This window comes from Mauremys mutica, chromosome 2 (genome assembly GCF_020497125.1).
Source record: "Mauremys mutica isolate MM-2020 ecotype Southern chromosome 2, ASM2049712v1, whole genome shotgun sequence".
Lineage (NCBI taxonomy): Eukaryota > Metazoa > Chordata > Testudines > Geoemydidae > Mauremys > Mauremys mutica.
The window spans coordinates 251,922,759-251,944,510 of NC_059073.1; the positions used below are offsets into that span (position 1 = coordinate 251,922,759).

Here is a 21,752-nt window from a genome sequence, read left to right on the forward strand (position 1 = left end):
CCCACCCCAGGCCTCCACAGGACCCCCTGCCCCAGCCCAGAGCCCCCTCCAGCACCCGCATCACCTCACTTCTGGCCCCACCCCAGAGCCCGCACCCCCACCCAAACCCCAACCCCCTGCCCCAGCCTGGTGCAAGTGAGTGGGGGGTGGGAGAGCGAGCGACGGAGAGAGGGGGGATGAAGTGAGTGGGTGTGGGGCCTTGGAGAAGGGGCAGGGCAGCGGCGGGGCCTCAGGGAAGGGGCGGGCCAAGAGTGTTTGGTTTTGTGCAATTATAAAGTTGGCAACCTGGGAGTATCAGCTTTGGTAAGAGTGCTTTAGAGAATGCCCCCTTATGTAAGCTGGCTCAATGCATTGCGATCCAGCCCCCTACTTTAAGCACAGCCTTTCATTATTAATTTGTGCGTCTCCCAGTTATTTCATTTTGATACATATTTAATTATCAATCCTCATATGATGTTAAAATACTAATGACACAATGTTTTGACTTGATTCTTTTAAACAACTGATTAGCATACTGCATAGTCTATTAATTTAAGTGGATTCCACATTTTTCCTTATCAAACCAAGGAACTACGACTTTGTTCACAGAGGGTCAAATTAGTTTGCCAAGCCAGAGACAACAACAAAACTGTCAATAGAAACCTATTTCCTTAAAGAAACTAAGTATTATTTAACTATTTACATTTCTTAGAATATCATGAAGAATATTACAATCTTTTGGTAAGTGTATTTGTAATAAATTTTACAACCAAGATGTCCTTTCTACTGGTAGAATGTTTCTGATATTTCAGACTGACCAGGCAGTGTATTCAGAACTTTTGCGCTGAACAACTTCTAGTAGTTGTGCAACTGCTTTAAGAATACTGAGTTCAGCACAGAAACAGTATGCATTTCTTTCAATATACCGCAGATCTACATTGTCCGTCAGTAGACTACAAATGGCAGTTCTTGTAGGATGAAAGTTGAGGGAAGGACAATTTGGCATTAGACATTTTTCAGAACAATGAAATAATTACTCAAAAGCGGGTACGCTAGAAAGTATGGGCCAGATCACAGCTACAGAGGGTGGGAAAAGCCAGCATAGCCAGATCTATGCCACCTGCTGATAGCCCCCAGAGGTAGTGGCTGAAGTGCCCTGTGTTGCAATGATCCCAACTCACATAATGGCTCCCGAGTCTGCTCTGACTTGTGCAGGGTCTGAAGCTGTCCCTGGATGTGTCCTGAGGACCAGGGGAGCATAAAGATGGTTTTAAGGCTCCACCCCTTACCAGTTGCACCAAGCAGAGCTCTGACGCACCCAAGGATCAGGGTCTCTATATAACTACCATCACCACTAAAAATTAAATAATTTGCATTAATATATTTAAATTTTTTCTTCCGAGCAACAGCTGATCACTGTTTAACATATTTTGCACACTGCAAAGCACCACAAAGTCATCGTGCTACATCTACAACAATACAATAGAAAAACCAAAGATATCTTGAAGACATCCTCTCCTGCGACCCAAGATTCAAGGGGCTCTGCTAAGAGTATTAACAGTTACGCATACTAACATCAAAAATCAGTGAATGAGGACCTCAGATTTATATACACAGTTATTATCAACCAGGGCTGTTTGATATGACAAACTCTTTCTGATAACTGTAAATTAGGGCTTTATAGTATGAAAACTATTATGTTTGGTGACTACTTTCTGGAGAGTAGTTAGCCCTATACCAATAATATCTATTAAAGAAAAAAGCTTTCAGTGTTATACTGGTTTTCTAAGAATAACTATACATTATGCTTTCACTGCTTTCGTGGGTTATGGTATGTGTCATTAACTCCTGAGTTCAAACATAGGTTAAACATTTTATAATTTTTCCACACAGTTACACTCACTATGCTACTGTACATTTAACCCTGTTATCCAAAAATACCATCCAGAGCCCATGAAGAAACTACAGTGAAAAACAAGAAAGGGAAGACTGTTCTTTTCACCTATCAAAAGCGTAACCCCTTTGGGGTTTAGAAAGCATGGCCCCTTTAAAAAATTTCGGGAGGGAGGGGGAGAGTGAGAAAAAAGGAGGGAAACTTCAGGGGGGTGGCTCTGGAGCTTGTGGGGAGAGAGAGGCAGCAGCCCGCAGGCCCTTGCAAAGGAAACAGCAAAAAACCTGCCTGAAGCCTGGGAAAAACAGGGTGGCCAATCAGGGACACCCCGGGACAGGAGCACCCGAGAAGGAAAGGCCGGAGCTGGACCCAGTATCACTGCTGCCCAGAGCTGCATGGGGCTGTAAGTACTGGGGCTTGTTACTTTGCATTGGGAACAAGAAGGAAGGTTGCTAAATAGTTAAGTGGGGAGATAGTCGCTCTGTGTGGCTTTGCAGAGAGCAGCAGAAAAGGGCACCAAAGGGGTTTGTTGGGAAAAAGTTTACTGGCGCCAAAGACAACCAGGAGCACCCAAAACTTACCACTGAACTGAAACTTTGCTCAAAACTCCTAAACTGTGTGCAGACACATAGCTCGGTGTCTGCCCTTTCAAACTGCTACCACTGGGACCGTGGGGCCTTGGTTTAAATGCAACCCTGTTATACTGCTCCCCCTATATTTCCCCTTGTTATATTTGGCCTCTCCTCCCTCTGTAAATAAATGTTTCCCTTTCTTATATCCATTGTACTTTTCCTGTGGGGGTGTGTGTTCACTCTGGGGGGTTTGGAACAGGTGCCTCTGGGGTAAAAAAAATTTCTCCTGCTGCATTCCTGCATGCGCCTTTTCTTGGCCAAAGCTGCCTGCAAAGCAAACGCCATCTTGGCCATGAGGGCGCTAAAGTTACAAAAGTGTTCTTTAGAATACACATGCCATACCAGGAATTCAGCCTATGTTTGGGGAGCTGAAGGATTCCAGAATGAAAAAGAACCCAGATTAGATCAACATGAATATGGTATTAATAGTTTGATCTCGCCAGGAAATTGCCAGAAAAAGGTGTAAGGCCACAAACAATAAAAGCCATTAAACTAACTGTTAAAGCTCCTTCTGAGGGTGACCAGACAGCAAGTGTGAAAAATTAGGACAGAGGGTGGGGGGTAATGGGCACCTATGTAAGAAAAAGCCTCAAATATCTGGACTGTCCCTATAAAATCGGGACATCTGGTCACCCTACTCCTTCTAGAGCTGTTTTGCATTCCTCTCCCTAGCCTCAAAGTAGGAGTTAAGAATGTAAGCCTTAAACTTTGAATTTCCTGATACATCGGTTGAAGTTATTTAAACATAGAGGGGTTTTTTTGTGTATGGTCATGGGTCATACGGGAGTGACTATGTCCAAACCCCATGCTGGTATATTAGAATGTTTTTCCTATAAATCAGGGGTCCCCAACCTTTTTAGGTCCAGGGACCGGTTTCGTTTGCCGGACCCTCCGCAGGCGTGCCTGCGGGAGGTCCAGCTGAGCCGCGGGACGAGCGCTCCCTCCGCAGTCGTGCCTGCGGGAGGTCTGCTGCTCTCGGGGCTCAGCTGGAGCTTCCGCAGGCACGCCTGCGGGAGGTCCACCGGCTCCAGTGGAGCTTCCGCAGGCGTGCCTGCGGAAGCTCCAGCTGAGCCCCGGGAGCAGCGGACCTCCCGCAGGCACGACTGCGGAGGGAGCGCTCGTCCCGCGGCTCAGCTGGACCTCCCGCAGGCATGCCTGCGGAAGCTCCACTGGGTCGGTTCGCGGCCCGGTTTCTAAGAGGCCACAGACCGGTACCGGGCGGCGGGTTGGGGACCCCTGCTATAAATGGTATGATTAGCAAGAAGGCCAAAACATCAGACCAGCTGCATGTGGAACGATTTCACTAGCAAGGATTGGATTTTAACAACAAAATTACCTAAATGCACTTCTACCATGTGGAGCACACTGCACTACTGTAAATAGAACATAACTTTTGCATCAAAAACCAGGTCAAAGAGCCCAAGGGAACCAAAGGGTCCTTTTATTTATTACTGAAAGAGAAATGGAGAGAGAAAGTTGCAATACATCTTATACTCAAGAAGATGGAAAAGCAGTAGGTGTAAACTCCAAAACAGATGTAATTCAGGCATAAAATGTGTGTCAGTTCAAGTCACCATTACATGAAGCGAAGACCTGGGTTTTAGAGTAAGCTCAGGTAACTGCCCCACATTCTGACGTCAACCCAAAGAATCAATGTACGATATGCACATACAAGTAGTCACTGTCCTTATAATACCCATTACCGCTGCCAAAGCATTTTATTAGTAGACTTGGGTTTTTGTATTTTAATTTATTTGGACCAAGATTTAAAAAAAAAAAAAAAAGATTCTAAATTTAAGCTTCTCTCTAAGGCCTGATCCAAAGCCCAATAAACTCAGCTGGAGTCTTTCTACTGAATTCGGTGAACTCTGGATAAGACTCAATGGGTTTGTCCGCACTGCATTGTTAACCTGTGCTGACAATTGCTGGACCCGGGCCCGATCTCAGAGCTGTGCTAAGATGTCCACACTTCACCAAACAGACTGACGGAGTCTACAGCTTGAGCTGCGACACACTATAAAATGACAGGGCTTGGACTCAAGTCACAGTACGTCCACCTGATGTTCAGAAGACTTCAGTGGAAATAAACTTTGGAAGTTAGCCCCCTTGGGCCCTGATCCTGCAAAAGACAGAGTCAATGGGACTTCTCACAATACATTAAGTTAAGCATGTGCTTAAGTCTTTGCAGGATCAGGGCTTTATTTAAGAGGCTAACTTCAGACACCCATTTTAAAAAAAACAAACTTAGTCTTGGTTTCTTAAAAAGAAAAACTTCCATGGTTATCATACACACACCAAAAATAACGCCATATGGCATAGAATCCTCTTGATGCAACTGTAGTAGATTCACATCACGAGGACACTACTTGCCACATTCTCTCCTACATTCAGGCCACTTCCCATTGCACTACTGGCACAAAGCAACTTTAAAACTAGCATAGCCAGCCACAATGGGATCAGCCCACTACATGGGAATCCTCTGGCGGGACAGTGCACAACGAAGGGCATAATAGCTCTGACCCTACCCCCAGCTCCACAGTCGGGGTAAGAGGCATGACAAGGGGAATTAGGTATGTCTGCACCCAGTGGTCTGAGGCTGCCACTCAGGGCCATTGGCAAACAGCATAATTTAGAGCAGCCAGGGGCCCACTCTAGTGCTCAGCAGCTCTGAATTATGTGAGAACAAAGACAGCTTAAATTAAGACACCTTTGCATGCCTCCCAAGCTGCACTACTCCCCCTTTGGCTGCAGTCAATGACTACTTTTATGCTATTTGTGTGAACTAAAAATGAGATACTAGTTGATTTAGACACCACACCGAAAATAATCACAAATGTAGGATTGGTAGAGACCTTGATAGGTCATCTAGTCCAGTTCCCTGCACTGAGGCAAGACTAAGTATTATTTAGACCAGTGGTTCCCAAACTTATTTGATTGGGCCCCGCTTCTTTGTGTCTGTAGTTTTTTTACACCCCTCCCCCCAAGTACATATACCAACACCCAGCTCTCAAGACAGAGCAGAGAGAAGTAGCGGCTGGCCAGGCCCTCTGTTCTGAAGGCTGGCACACGCCAGCAGCAGCTCATAAGTAAGGGAGGCAAAGTGATATTTGTCAATATCACTTTTCACAGCAGACTTAGTGCCCCATGGCCACACTTGCTTCTGAGCTGCTGCTGCCACCCCAGAGGTGACAGCCAGAGCCCTGCCACCTCCGGGTGAGGGATTAGGGGGCTGGTGAGAGAAGAGCCCAAGCCTGGGTGCCAGGGCTCCAGCTGTCAGCTCCAGGGCAGAAGGGCTCCGGCTATCCCCACCTCCTGGTTAGGCCTGGCCCTTCTGCATAACCCAGCCAACCACGGCTAATAGTCAGAGCTCTTAAATAAATGTAGAAAAAATAAAAAGCATAGAGCTTGCATGTCCCTTGGGAGGCCCGCCCCATAGTTTGAGAACCACTCATCTAGACCATCCTCGACAGGTGTTTGTCTAACCTATTCTTAAAAACCTCCAATAACAGAGATTCCACAGCCTCTCAAGGTAATTTGTTCCAGTGCTTAACTACTTTTACAGTGAGGAAGATTTTCCTGATGTCTAACCTGAAACTGCCTTGCTGCAATTTAAGCCCATTGCTTCTTGTCTTACCCTCAGTGGTTAAGGAGAACAATTTATCACCCTCCTCTTTATAGCAATCTTACATACTTGAAGACCGTTGTCATGTCCCCCCATCAGTCTTCTCTTTGCCAGAACAAACCAAGCCATTTTTTCCCCAGTTTTCTTCAAAGGTCATATTTTCTAGACCTTTAATCATTTTTGTTGCTCTCCTTTGGACCTTCTCCAATCTTTCCTGAAGTGTGGTGCCCAGAACTGGACACAATACTCCAGCTGAGGCCTTACCAGAGCTGAGTAGAGCAGAATTACTACTTCTCCTGTCTTGCTTACAACACTCCTGCTAACACATCCCAGAATGATGTTTGCTTTTTTAGCCACAGTATTACATTGTTGACTTGTATTTAGTTTGTGATCCATTTTAATCCCCAGATCTTTTTCTGCAGTACTCCTTCCTAGGCAGTCATTTCCCATTTTGTATCTATGCAATCGATTAGTATTTTGCATTTGTCCTTATTGAATTTCATCCCATTTATTTCAGACTATTTCTCCATTTTGTCAAGATCATTTTGTATTCTAATTCTGTCCTCCAAAGCGCTTGCAACCCCTCCCAATTTGGTATCATCTGCAAACTTTGTTACGTGTACACCTCTACCCTGATATAACACGACCCAATAGAACTCAAATTCGGATACAACGCGGTAAAGCAGTGCTCGGGGGTGGGGGGGGAGGCTGCGCACTCTGGTGGATCAAAGCAAGTTTGATATAATGCGGTTTCACCTATGACGTGGTAAGATTTTTGGCTCCCGAGGACAGCGTTATATTGGGGTAGAGGTGTACTTTCTATGCCATTATACAAATCATTCATGAAGATATTGAATAGAACCAGATCCAGAAGATCCCTACAGCAATGGTTCTCAAACAGGGGCACATGTACCCCTGGGGATAATCAGAGGTCTTCCAGGGGGTACATCAACTCATCTAGTTTTTTGTCTAGTTTTACAACAGGCTACATAAAAAGTGCTAGCGAAGTCAGTACAAACGAAAATTTCATATAGACAATGACTTATTGATGCTGCTATATATATACATACACACACACACATATACATACATACATACACACACACACACACACTGAAATGTAAGTACAATATTTATATTCCAATTGGTTTATTTTATAATTATATGGTATAAATGAGAAAGTAAGCAATTTTTCAGTAACAGGGTGCTGTGACACATTTGTATTTTTATGTCTGGTTTTGTAAGCAAGTAGTTTTTAAGTGAGGTGAAACTTGGGGGTACACAAGACACATCAGACTCCAGAAAGGGGTACTGTAGTCTGGAAAGGTTGAGAGCCACTGCTCTACAGGACCCCCCTGGATATGCCCTTCCAGCTTGACTGTGAACTATTAATAACGGCTCTCGGAGTACAGTTTTCCAGCCAGTTATGTACCCGCTTTATAGTCGGTTCGACTAGTCTATATTTCCCTGCTTTATTTATGAGAAGATCATATGAGACAGTATCAAAAACCTTACTAAAGTCGAGATCTCTCATATCTACTGCTTCCCCTCATGCACAGGCCTTGTTATCCTGTCAAAGAAAGCTATTAGGTTGGTTTGACAAGATTTGTTCTTGACAAATTCATGTTGACTGTTAGTTATCTTCTTCTAGGTTTTTACAAACTGATTATTTACTCCACTGTCTTTCTGGGTACCAAAATTAAGCTGACAGGTCTACAATTCCCCGGGGTTGTCCTTATTCCCCTTTTTATAAAAAGGTAGATATAGTACCCTTCCCCAGTCCTATGGGATCTCTCCTGTCCTCCATGAGCTCTCAAAGATAATTGCTAACGACTTAGAGATCTCTTCAGCCAGTTCCTTAAGAATTCTAGGATGTATGTTATCAGGTCCTACTTACTTAAAGACATCCAACTTGCTTAAGTAACTCTTAATTTGTTCTTTCCCTATTATAGCCTCAGATCCTACTCCATTAACACTGATGTTCACTATGTCAGTTATCCAATCACTGCTAACCTTTTTGGTGAAAACAAAAAAGGCATTCAACCCTTGGTCATTGCTGCATTTTCTGTTACTGTCTTTCCCTCCTTATTGATTAATGGACCTACCCTGTCCTTGGTGGTCTTCTTGCCTCTAACATATTTGTAAAATGTTTTTGGCATTTATGCCCCAAGCTAGTTTAGTCACGTTTTGTGTCTTGGCCTTCCTAATTTTGTCCCAACGTGCTTGTGTTGTTTTTATGCATTGTGCCAAAGATATAAAATGTCAATTTGAATGAAAAATGTATTACTGGCACGTGAAAAATATTGAATGAAAAGTGCGGAGAACAATGGCAACGAGTTCCAAGAAAAGATCAGTAAATAATTTTTAAGGCAAAACTACCTGATGGCAAAAAGAAAATTGGATAGTAATATCAGGAGATGATAAGGTCAGCAACAGAAAGTATAACATGCTATCTCAACACGCTTTACATCAGCAAGAGAATGACAGGATTTAGCAGCAAGAGATGCCGGACACACTTCTTTTGTCTAGCCTCCTAACCATCACTGCTCAGCTATCATCATCTGCTTTCCGACCTCATGCCTCAGCCTTAAGGGGATGTTGTCTGGTGTTGTATTTTTTAATAAACATTTTACCTGTTGCAGAGGTAAACAACATTAAAAGTAATTTACTTTTCTACTAGATGTGCTTTTTTTTTGGTCTAGATCTCTCAGTGTGGCATTGAAAGCAGACTAGTCAATTTTAATTTTATTTATTTTCAGTCAATTCAATTGCAGGTTCATGCTGTAGCATCTGAGTGTCAGAAGCTACTGAGAAATCTTTGTTAGTTTTCAAACGTTATCTGTAGGAACACACTATAGCAGGGGTAGGCAACCTATGGCACGGGTGCCGAAGGTGGCACGCGAGCTGATTTTCAGTGGCACTCACACTGCCCAGGTCCTGGCCACTGGTCCGGGGGGCTCTGCATTTTAATGTAATTTTAAATGAAGCTTCTTAAACGTTTTAAAAGCCTTATTTATTTTACATACACCAATAATTTAATTATATATTATAGACTTATAGAAAGAGATCTTCTAAAAATGTTAAAATGTATTACTGTCACGCGAAACCTTAAATTAGAGTGAATAAATGAAGATTCGGCACATCACTTCTGAAAGGTTGCCGACCCCTGCACTATAGGAACACACATTATCTATAGGAACACTGCTATAATTCTGCAGTTTTGTAAAGCACAATGGTACTAGATAAGTAGGTAGACAGGCAGAAAGAATCTTTACTTATACAGCACAATTTCAGTTTAGTGTCTGTCAGACAAACTGCATCCCAAATGACTTTGCAGAGCTAAATAATATATTTACAGAGATAAAATTAAAGCAGAGGGAGAGAGAAATTAGGAGATATAGGCCTGAGAAAAGATGGCATGAGGTAGGCTGAGGCAAGGAGGTACAAGAAAGCTAACACTCATAACTAAATCTGATCCTCTAGGTGTCAGAAAGTAATTCTACCAGTTCCATGCCACTTCCTTTTGTCACGTGTGTTACAAGACATCCTCATATACTGTAGGGAAACAGACAAGTGATGCCAATGGCCTGGATTGACCCCACAAGCCCCTTCCAGATCTGCTCACTTATTAGTCAGACATCTCTCTCCTTGTAGGCAGCGTTGTTGGTGCCCTGTTGGTCCTAGGATGTTAGAAAAACAAAGTGCGTAATATCTTTTATTGGACCAACCAGAAGCACTCTGTGTAGCTCCAAAGCTGGTCTCTTCCACCAACAGAAGTTGATCCTATAAAAGACATTAGCTCAACCACCTTGTCCCTCTATACGTCCCTCTGGTGAGTTTCATTACAAAAGGAGGGGCTGGAGTTCACAGCTGTGACTCTTTAGGGACGAAGGGCCAAGTCCAGTAGCCCCCATGTAGGCTAAACTCCCGGGGATGTGATCGCACCCCATGTCTCCAGCCGAGGGGACGGGTGCACCGTGGGCGTGGGCAGCACGCGTGGACGCCAGGATGCCCCCAGAGGCGCCGGGGCTGGGGACCCGACTCACCTATTCGGCTGAAACTCTCCGACAAAGTTCTCCGCAACTTTTTCATCCTGCTGCTTTTCTCGGCGGACTGCGCGTCCAGCATGGCACAGCTCGGCGGGAGGAGCCCGATCGCCCGGCGCCCCCCGCCGCGGGACCCCCTTCCCCGCCGCGGGACCGCTCACACCGCCGGGGAGGGAGCGCGCCGCGGTGCCCAGCGCAGGCTCATCGCCGCCCGTCGGGGCTCCGGAGCCAGCGCTGGCGGGGCGCAGCCGGGAGGGCAGCTCGGAGCGGCTGCGGGTGCCCCGAGGCGCGCGGGGGAAGGGGGCAGCCCTGCCCGGGGGCCGCCGGCTGCTCGAACCCGCCCCGCTTAGCGCAGCAGCAGCGGCCGCGTCCCCGCCAGCTCCGAGCCGAGCGGCAACTCCAGCAGCCTCCGCTGGGCCGCCCGCCCCCGCTCCGCCCCGCCCCCGCTCGCCTCGCTGATTGGCCGGGAGAGCGCGGTGGCTGGGCCCGGTGGCGTTCGGGGGCGAGTGCTGGCCGGCAAGGGCGGGGCTGCACATGGGGGCTGGGTGCGGGGAGGCGGTGGTGGGTCCAGGCTGCTGGGTGCGGGGGGTTGGTGGGACCAGGCTGGGGTGGGAGGGCTAGGGGTGGGGTTGAGGGGTCCAGGCTGTTGGATGCAACCAAGGGGGTGGGGTTAGTCGATCCAGGCTGCTGGATGCAAGGGGGGTGGGGGCTGGTGGTCTAGTCTGGTTGGGGGGTTGGTGGGGCCAGGCTGATGGGTGCAGGGGGGGGAGAGGTTGGTGGGGCCAGGCTCATGGGTGCAGGGGGGAGATTGGTGGGGCCAGGCATCTGATGGCTATGGGGGGAGGGTTGGTGTGACCAGGCTGATGGGTGCAAGGGGTAGGGGTTGGTGGGTCCAGGAAGGTGGTTGCACCAAGGAGCTGGTGCTGAGGAGAGTGGTTAGTGGATTTAAGAGACCTTACATAGGACTGTGGCTCATCTCACCCCAAAGGCTGCAGACAAAAGAGGATAGAAGGGGCCCTCTGGTCTGCCAGCTGTTTGTGTTGATCTTTCTTCCAGTGACTTTTAACAGGGCAGACCATAAGGGAGATCCCACTTTTACCACAGCTCATGGTGTCAAAGATTAAGAGCATCACTGATTTGTACATTAAACCCAAGGCAAAACATTTTGTAGATCTCCAGCTACTAATTATTATTGTGGGGGTGCCCGTCACTGTCGCATGAATGCATTCTGTAGGGATTGAATGGGCAACAAATACCGATTACTCATTAGGATTACTATACACCACACCACCCTACTGCACTGTGATCTAGAGCACATACACAAAGCAGACTTAAGCCAGGGGAGGGTGAATGCCAAGCAGTCAAGAGTTCACATCAAACAGCAGTGGTTTGCAATGTTTACACAAGAGAGGTGGCTGAGGCTTAGATGGAGTAAATTCTAGAGATCTCACCACCCAGTATGCCTTGTATCCAACTCCTACCAGCTGCACTCCTGGGACAGTTAACTTAGGCATTCTGGAGAAATGCAATTGGTGTAGGAGTCAAAGATGGAGAAGAGCATCTTGTTTCTAGAGTAGGTTTAAAGGGGTAATGTTACCTAACTCCGATTTACTAATGGTTTAAAAGGATAGTATGGACAAGGCACACTGAGTCTTCAAGTCCAAACATGGCTCCCCCTTCGCCCCAAGATTTTAAAACACAGCCCGATAACACAGCTTCAGATGTGTTAGTCTAAACCTCAGTGAGTGTTGAGAGTTTCTTGATCACGTTAAGATAACTCAGTTGAGCTAACATGATGATCTCTTTTGGCCAGACAAGACTGGGCCTTATGGAAGCAACATAAACTGAACAAAAAAATCCCCACTGTTATTCCAAAACAGACTCGTCACATGGGAAGTTGTACAGGTATAACTACAGCACCATAAGTATACCAGTAATGCCAATCAATTTCTCTCATTAGTCAAGCTTGAGTCTGCAGACAGCCTGAAACAATAGCTCTCAAAGGCATGGATTCTGTTGTTCCCGTTAATTTAATTGGAATGCTAACTAAAATAGCACTTCGATGTTAGTGATTTAATTGCTGATCATATTAGCAGATGGAATGGGAATGGAAACTGGGAAATGTTGCAGAGAGGAAAATGCAAAGATAAGAGAGGAAGAGAGATACAAAGACAAGGAAAAGGGACAGAAACAGAGATATGAGCATGGGGTAGGAAGAGGGAGAAAGGGTGCAAATAGGAGTAGGCCAAGGTGGCCATAGTGTCCACTGAGTGATACTGAATGTGACAGTAAAGTGCTTAATAAATAATAGTAACTTGTTTAGTTACTAGATAAAGGCCAGATTTTACCCTTGATCTCTATTCAAACTTCCCATTGATATCAATGGGCATTCTTGCTCTGAATGGAGGGAAGTACGGAAGTGTATAGTTATCCATGGACCATAACCAAAAGTAGAATTTGACCCTTTCCATATGAGTTTGACACCTCTGATGCACTCAGCTCCTAGCACAATTTGGACTCTGATCCCTGATTGAGGTCTTTAGGTGCTAATGTAATGCAATGTATGGTTTTGTGTATTGCAAGTAGCCATTCAGTTTCACCCAGAGATGGATGAGCGGCAGTGAAGAGGAAAGAGCACAGAGGCAGGATATAAACATGCTAATTGGCCCTCAGCAATTGCATTTTACACTAGCTCTCTATCTTCCAATGGCCCTGCACAACTAAACCCAGGTAGAGCACATTGCAGTAGCGTAGCCTGTAGGTGTCTATGTCACATGTGACACAGTCAAGTTACAGTCTATCTGGGAATCATTCTAGTTTTCATCTTGGCCACGTTTTTATTTTAACTGACTTTTTAAAAAGAAATTCGGAGGCATTAGCCTCTCCTTTTGAACAGTGTCTGCAGCAGGACTTAAAAGTGTGCCCATTTATAAATTGACATTTCCAGTGTATTTTACTCTTGTTACTAATAAAAGACCTTGTGCCAAAGTTGTCCAAATGTCTGTCAGGCTCGTTAGGGGCAGGAGAGAGAGGCTGTGTTGTTTTCGGAGGCATATGATCAGAAATATTAATAAGCCCGAGTCAGCTGGCTGAACAGAAAGCCCACGAGAGAGAGTGATTGTAGTGCTTTGTTTACCTGAAACTTGAGGGATCGCTGTGATCTATTGTCTTGTGCTTAAAGACTTAGTTTGGGACAAAACAATTGACGCAAGAGACTAATTGCTCTTAAAAAGCACTGAACTGCGTTAGGGAAGGGAACGGGACAGAAAACGGCAAAGTTCCAGGAACAGAAGAAAAAAGACCGCGCGATGTTAGCTTATAGTTCTGTTTATCTTGCATCGACTGCTCCGGGCTTTGCATCCTGCGGTCCCTAGTCAGGTAACCCCCCATTGTTTGAAAGCAGTGGGAGTCCTGGCTGACTGCTAGGGCCGGCAGCATGGTGCCAATGAAAGCAGACAGGTCGGTGCTCTTAGGCTCAGACACTGTGTGAAGAATCCACCGGCAGCGTTCCACAGCCACCGCTGAAAGAGCGGCTGGAAGCTGTGCAGTAATCTGCAAAGCACGCACGGTGATGTGATGTTTAGTCTTCCTCACTCCCTCGGTGGTTTTTGCTGGAAGGAAAGAAAAGTGGAAGTGTTTAGTGCCTTTGTCTGTGTGTCTCCCCGCTCTCCTCCCCACCCCCCTTGCTGTTTCCGAAAGCACCAGCGCTGAAGAAAACTCATTGAGCTCTGAAACCCACAAGCACCTTCTTGACTTTGATGATGTCAATACTCCCCCACCCCCAGTTCTATGGCCCAGCTTGGGAAACCCATAAAGCGGAAGTGTGAAATTAACAAACCGCAGAGCTGCAGCTATTACAATGGTGACAGTTTATTTTCTTGTAGCGCCGGGGCTCTCTGCTCAGCTTTGCATAGTTAAACATAGGGATTTACAGGCTGTAAATGACAGCCCCGGAGAAGTTACCGATGTGCACTCAATGCTAAAGAGCATCAGCATTGTTACACTTACAGTAAATCCCAGCATTTGCCTTTGCGCCCTGTAGCCAAAAGCGTCTACACCGCCCAGAGTCAACCTCCTGAAGACAGAACAGGAGGGAAAAGCAAATAGAAAAAGTCCTTACCCCAAGCAGCTTCTTGGCCAGCTCTGAGGGAAGAATTCACCTGAACTCAGCCGCTGCAGTTGCGTGACTCCGAATCATTCTGCAAACTGAAGGGTTAAACAGCGTGGTGAGAAATCAGTCCTTTGGCCAACCCATCCCGGGGTTTGTACTGCAGGGCTGGAGCCTGGGAAATGCCAGCCGGCCTGCTGTGCGCTGAAGTAAGAAATCAGTTATTTATGAGGGGAAATAACTGGGGTCTTCAGTTGGTTTATTTTAGTATGACCTATTCGATGGTGATTGTGGGATTGATACAAACCATCTCCAGACCAGTACTAGGCCTGGTGGGGTCAGTATCCCATATCTCACATCTGCAAGACAGTGCAGACACTATTCCTTACTAGTAGGGAAAGAGGGAGATGATGAACACCTATCTCCAATCTGGGGTGCAGAGAATGACTGATGATGATGTGGGGAGAACACCACTTGCCAGACATCCAAGTACATGGGGACAGTTTTATGTGCCCTGGAGTCTCAGTGCTGCCTGTACCATCTCTCCCCTCCCCTTCCCCAGTGGTTTTGCTTTGGGATCTCTGAAAGGAGGTGGACTTAGGTTATTTGAATTTACACTGGAGCAAGAGGCTGAATTTCAAAACTTGAACTGTGCATAAACAAGCAAAAAGAACTAGTTGATCCAATGTTTGTCAGTGCTTTGGATCATTGTGCTGTAGGAGTAAGTGTAAAGCCTGATAAACCCCAACCTTGGTGGATGGGATTGAACCTGGGAACCTTTGGAGCTAAATGCATGGGCCGCTACTGCATGATCTGAAAGCCATATGGCTGTTAGTTAAGGCTGTAGAGCACTCAGTAATATATATATGGTCTCGATGCTACTAGATGGAACAGATCACCACACTCAGAGGTGTGTGGTTACACAGGCACACTCAGACCTGGCTGATTATTCAAGATTAGCAGGAGGGCTGTCTGGGGGGAGGGGGAGACACAGAGACAGAGAGAGAGAGAGAGAAAGAAGGAAATAGCTCTCCAGCAGGACAGGCTTATGGATGCAGAAGGCATAGGGCTTTTGGGCCTCCACCTGACAGTCCAGAGTAATGTCACAAATCTCCTTTCTCCCTTGCTGAGGAAATTCTCCTTTAGGCCAGTTGGCTCACCTTGGAAAGACGGCACGGCTGGGAGAGCGGGGCTGGATGCCAGGAGCTGGTATTTGGCAATGCTGCCAGTCTTGACTGACCCTCCCAGGATTAGGATTGATGTGAAAGCGCTACTAGCCCCTATTAAGAGTCTCACTTTCCCTATGTCCTCTAGTAGGACTTAATCCAAGCTGACTGCTCATTTTGTGAAGAGAAGGCCGGGCTCTGATAGCACAAACTGAGCTGTAGCCTCAGGGATATGACCTTAAAGCTCTGCTAGCAAAATGCATTAGACACAAAAATTAAACTTTGGCAGTTGTGGAAGGAGAGTGCATCTGGTCCTGGAAAAGCGCTCTTAAAGCAGAGGTGAGGCATCTATCTTAGCCTTTTTTGGCCCCGGCTCTGAAGTAGTGATATTTATTAACCCAGGAGGCTGAATCTTGTTTGTGCATCCCTGCTGATAATTGGAGCACAAACAAGGAAGCAAACTAGGAAGTTAAGTTCAGATCCTCTCAAGCCTTATTACAACTTAATTTAGATCCTGTTCTGTGGCTTAGAAGGTAATGTGTTATGTTCCCACATGGATGAGACAAGGCTACAACATTGAGAAGAGAGTTTGATTTTCCAGGCTAGCAGAAACCGCACTTTAGCAGTAGGGTGTCTAGACCGTCCCGATATTTCAGTGTTTGTCCCGATATTTCGCTCCGCCAGCAGCATTCAGCTTTGTTTTGTTTCTTGGTTCTGCCAGGGGACCCTCCCCCCCCAATGTGTCCCGATATTTTCTTCCTCTCATCTGGTCACCCTATTTTAGCAGTGACCTCTCAGTCTGAGCAATCTGTGAACTTTTGTCTCTCTGCAGTACCCTCTAGTGGTCAGTCCTTTTGCAAACTAATGTATATGAGTCCCTTATATCTTACTTTGTGTTTAGCATATACTTGAGCATTGGAACTTAAATAGCCGTATTATCTCTGTTATAACTTGTATTCCCTGTTAGGTTGTTTTCCTGGACTATGCAGCTGTCCCTTTCATACCTAGGCACCTGAGCTTCTTTCATTTTGGCTGAGACAAAGGGAAAGAGAGCCCAGCCTGGAGAAACAGCATGACAAGAAACAAAACTGTAGCCAGTAAAGGAAAATGAATGACTGTCATAAATCTACCCACTTCAAACTACTGAGTTAGCAGAAGCACTTTAACTGTAACCCCAAAGCGTTAACATCACATGTTACAGTGCAAGTTATGTAATCTCAATGGCACTGCTGAGCAAATATAAGTATATTAGGATTGCAGGAATTTGTGTGCTGAGATACTTTCCAATTTAAGGTTACTTAGCTACCTAGCAACATCACATTAAAGCTGAATGTTCCTGTGAAATAAGAGAAAAATCCTTTAGCCATCTAATTTTCATGTGCTGTCCTGATAAAGGGCTAGTAAAAGAGAAAATGGTATTTCTAGTGAAATTACCTCAACCGTTGTGGTATAATGTGCTAAGGTCATTGAAATGCTCAAATACTCTGATAATGAAGATGATCAATAAAATTGGAAGCAGACGGGAGATGATCCATTTGAATGCATTCAAAAAGCATGTGTGAATCATATCAGCTTATCAAAAAGATTGAATGATGGGTGTTTACTGTATGATCATTGCTATTCATCTACAGTTGACTACTTGGCCATCAGAAGTGTACTCAGTTTGTATATTCTAAGTGGTTATGCACATGCCTGTGCTCACACACAAAGCCCAACTGATTCTGGATGTGACAATACAGCTATTATTTAGCAATATAGCTAAAATGACAGCTATTCACTGGTGTCTCAAAAAAGCAAGGGTGATTTGGAGAATAACCTGATTATATAGCATAAGGGCTCTTGAGTTTTTGTTTAATAAATCTTATTAAACCACAGGCACCATAAGTATTTTCAAAAGGATGTTAGAAGACCAGCATGTAACGCTGGATCCTGTGAGCAGCTCAGTTCCCAGTGGGGGTGCTTAGAACCTTGCAGGACTGGGCCCGTAGCATGAAGCTAACCTGACAGGGCTTAAGTGTGATGCCAGGGGTGCATAAGTCTTATGCTAGCAGCCCCCTACAGAGGGGTGAATTTCACACACAAGATGAGTAATACACAATGCGCAGGTGCTAAAGTCATAAGAACCACAGCTTATAGGGCAGAGTGGACAAGTACACTACTCACCTTTCACACCTGAAAGTCTGGACTTCATTCTTTAGGACGGACGTTTTGTGGTCTGCTCAAGTACTGCAGTTCATATTCATCCCCATCACAAAATCAGTACTTAAACTATTTTAAAATCATTCAGCCCACATGCCAATCTCTGCTCAGGGGAAGGCTTGGTTAAGATGTCTTAAGATTTTTATAGCTCCTATCACTGTGGTAACAAAGCACTGCACAAAATTAAGCAGCACAAAATCACAAATGAGGCATTGAAGATCGAATGAGGCTCTGTACTTGTTTGTAACGTATCTGGCACAAACCAGTGCTGAACAATCCCCCTGTAACAGGATTCACTAAGGTTATTTATTATTTGCATTGTGGTTGCACCTAAAGGCTCCACTTAGCGATCCAGGCCTCACTGTGCTAACCGGGATACACACAGATAACAAAGGGATGGTCCCTGTCCCATAGAGCTTACATTAGAAGTATGTGCTGAGACACAATAGGTAGATAAAACAGACAAGGTAGCACACATGAGCAGTGAGACGAGTCATAAGCAGCAGGCACAGCAAACCAGCTACCTACCTGTTGAGTGTTTTGCAGGCATCATAGCAGAGGTGAGTTTTAAGGTGGATAATATAGTGGTTATGTGTATTTTTATGAGGAGCTCCTTCCAGGCAACATTAACATCAGGGCAGAAAGTGGAGAGGCCTTTTAAGGAAGATTGAACAGATAGGTAGTAAAGGATGACATCACTTTTGGCAGACCATAAGCAGAGGCTGATGGCTCAGCGGAGTATCAGAGATGATAGACAGAGCTAAACTGTGAAAGACCTTAAAATTGAAGAGTAGTTTTGTGTTTGAGGAGATGGAGAGTGGGGAGCTAGTGGAGGGAGGCAAAGAGGAGGGTGAAAGGGTCATCATGACAGGCCAGGAAAGTGATTTTTACAGCAGTGTTTTGAAAGTTATAAAGGGCATTTTTGACAAGGCCAGAGTGGAGGAAGTTGCAGCTGTCAAGATGTGAGATGAAGAGGGCCTGGGACTTCCGTTTTAGCTGTGTGGACAGAGAGCAAAAGCTGTATCTTAGAGAAGTTGGGCAGGAAGAACCTGCACAATATAGACATCACCTGAACATGTATGAAAATAGGCACTAACCAAATTCACCACATTTATTAAAATAATAAATTCCATACATGATTAAAGAAGGGGCCCTTTGTAAAACTCAGAAGAAAAACCAAAGTCTATTTGTTCTAAACCTGTGACTGAATCTAGGCACACCTGTTAATTAAAGGACTTGTGAAAAGTCACTTCAGCACAATGCTGTGAAAATTTAGCCCAAAGTGGTGCTATCAAAATACAGGTCACAATGCAAGTTATCTTTGTAGAGTGTCATTCATACAAAATCGCATGAAACTATTCCGGGCAGATTGCACTCACATTAGAATTAATGACATCAAGTACCATATCCCATCAGTTTTAACTCAAATCTGCAAGGGAAAAGTAGAATTATGTATCTTATGTTCCTGATTGTTGAGATTCCCCATTATATTTAAACCCATACATATATATATTGATGATATTATGAAATGTTACTTCATTCATTCAAAACCTATGAACAAAACATTATAACTTCACTCTGAAATTCCCTGTATAATCTGACTATATGATGTACTGATTGTCAGACAAGGGCATCTAGAATCAGGACCTAATTCCCATTAACTTCAAGGGGAGCACACTCAGCATCTCTCAGGACCAGCCTCACAGAGTCCAAACACTCTTACCAAATTAAATTACCAAAAAGGCTTAGTTCAATTAAATACTGGATCACATTCATCGTGGTCCTGAAGATGCACATAGCAGCCACTGATTACTAGGGAGATATGTCTGCTTCCATCAGCCGTGAAAATGGCCTAAAAATACAGTTGGTTCAGTTTACTTTATTTAAAACTTAAAACATGTATTTAAATGGTATATTCCTAATATTTTCTAATAATTTACCTTTGTTCCAAAGGTTTTATTAATTAAATTTCAAGTGATTATTACATGACTAAGACTAAAAATATAACTTAAAAATACTAAACTTTTATTTATATTTAGTAGAGGTAATTAGCTAAGAAATAGGTTTATTGAACTTAAATGTTTATTTAGTGTAAATGTACAAAGACTAAAATGCTTCAGCTAGATCAGCATTTTATTATTCCCATCACGGGAGGCCCAGCATTAAGCACTTTAACATAGGCCAAGGGTAAAGTGCTTAGATAAATTGATCTAGCTAAAGTGCTTTCGTATAGGCACAAGCCAGATACTTCCAGTTCAAGGAACTTACAAGCTTACCTGGCAAAGGCAGAAGAATCTGTATGGTCCTCAAGCTGAATAGCTCCCAGATTTCCTTTTATTTTTTATTTTTCCATTCTAAGAAGACCCCCCAAAACAGGGAAAGTAAATGAAAACAAAATTAGCTTTCATGGAATGTTAACGCTGACAAATCAAGCACTCAAAAGACTGTAAATTCCAAAATTTAAGCCTGTGTTAAAATTGGGAAGAAAACAATCACATATGAATAGCTTAGCAAAGCTCCATTGAAGCCGTGTAGCATTTTCTATTCTAGGTTCTCTTAATGCTTTATGTTTTTTAATTTATGTATATGGTAACAGTTAGAATGTGCTGTGTGGCCAACTTAATATAGTTGGAGCATAGTAAGAGGGTGATTTAGGCAGTCCCAAGGGTAAGACTTATGTGCTAAAGTGTTTATTTTGTGCAAATCCCCCTGCACTCCCAATCAGCCAAAACCAGAATATATATTTAAGACTCATCAGAAATGGTATACCATCAATAAGTTCCTCTACTAAGGAAAAAAGCTCAGCGGAATGCTTCCCTAAGTAAAATGTTTTTCAGAAAAGTGCTTCTGAGAAATATGGTTCTAAACAAAATCACTGCTAACACTGCATCTCCCTGAGCTCACAAGAGGCTTTTCTAATTGCATGTAGAGCCCAAAGATCTTAGAGAAACTAAGCCCACCTGTTACCCCATTCCAATTAGACTCAGCAAGATCCCTTATGACATTGGACTGACCTGCTCTGTTAGTTTCTCTGGCTCACAGGTGCTATTCTGTCCCAGAGAGCAACCTCACATTTTATGAACTTTTCATGCTTGATTTCTCAACTGTTAAGAAGAACATGGAGGAGGCTCATGGAAAGCTGATTTCTATCACATGTACCCATAAATGGCCCCATCCCTACTATGGCAACAGCTGAGTAAAAAGAAGGGTCTCAAACAGAGGAGAAGAGTGGGTATATACTGGGATAAGACAGATGATAAAGTGGTGAAAAAAGAAGCCGCTTACCATGAGGAACAGTTGGAGGCTTTCTAACCTTGAGCTAGGGCTGGCTGAAATTTTTTTCAACAAAAATGAATTTTCACATTTTTGTTGAAATTTTATTTTTTTTTCCTAAAAAAACTGAAACTACAAAACCCAAACAGTTCAGCACATTTTCACTAGTAGCATCTGGCAGGGGTCACACATGCACTCTTCATGTCCACGCTCCCCCACCCCCGGTCCCCAAGGTCATAAAAAGTGCAGTGACCCTAACCACCACTTAGTTCTTTCACTGCCCAGAATCCATATTATAAACTTCTGAGCTGTGGGAAAGGAGGGCAGGTCATGGGATCTATGTGTACAGACATCTTGAAGAACCACAGTTACTATAAAGTAAGTAACTGTTCTTTCTTCAAGTACTGCATATGTAGATCCCGCTCATGGTGATTAACCAGAAGTTATCTTTGATGCAGGTGGGAGCTAGGAGTTATTTGAAGAGAGATTGTAGAACCATGCAGAAACATGCTTGGAATGGGGGTGAGGGAGAGGAAAGAGGAGGACGACTAAGGTGCATGCTTAAGTCTAATCATACTAAGCACCATATTAAGATACCAAACCTGTAAACCCCTCCAGACCTGTTTCTTTCCTAAAAGCTATACTCAGACACTTAAAATAATTGCTTCAACCATAGACAGCTTCCTGCTACTAAAATGGACTTTACACCTAAAGTCACAATGGGCTTTTCTTTAAAAAACAAACAGAAATGAGAAATTGTCAGCTGGGAATGAATGAGAAATTGCAATAATGCAGTGTAAATGCTAGCCAGAGACATACCCCAGGCTGCTGATCAG

General features: G+C 44.4%; 1 protein-coding gene and 1 long non-coding RNA gene across 4 annotated transcripts in view; both read right to left on the reverse strand.

The window, feature by feature from the left end:
* The window catches only part of CDK14 (cyclin dependent kinase 14), a 543,410-nt gene extending 532,875 nt beyond the window's left edge, over nt 1–10,535 (reverse strand). The window contains exon 1 of one of the 2 annotated variants that reach the window (XM_045003530.1): nt 10,171–10,533. In XM_045003530.1, the coding sequence (XP_044859465.1) occupies nt 10,171–10,252 (82 nt within the window). In that variant the 5' untranslated portion in view covers nt 10,253–10,533. Of the gene's footprint in view, nt 1–10,170 lie in introns of both variants that reach the window. The other variant, XM_045003532.1, reaches the window with a different exon arrangement.
* Nucleotides 10,536–11,108: 573 nt separating this feature from the next.
* LOC123364687 lies at nt 11,109–20,741 on the reverse strand. Of its 2 annotated transcripts, none has more exons than XR_006577221.1 (4): nt 20,658–20,741; nt 19,920–19,997; nt 14,291–14,376; nt 11,109–13,781 (listed from the first exon to the last, which is right to left on the reverse strand). It is a non-coding gene; the product is annotated as an uncharacterized LOC123364687 (long non-coding RNA). The 2 variants fall into 2 exon arrangements; XR_006577220.1 differs by lacking the exon at nt 20,658–20,741 and adding an exon at nt 20,413–20,548.
* Nucleotides 20,742–21,752: the final 1,011 nt, after the last annotated feature.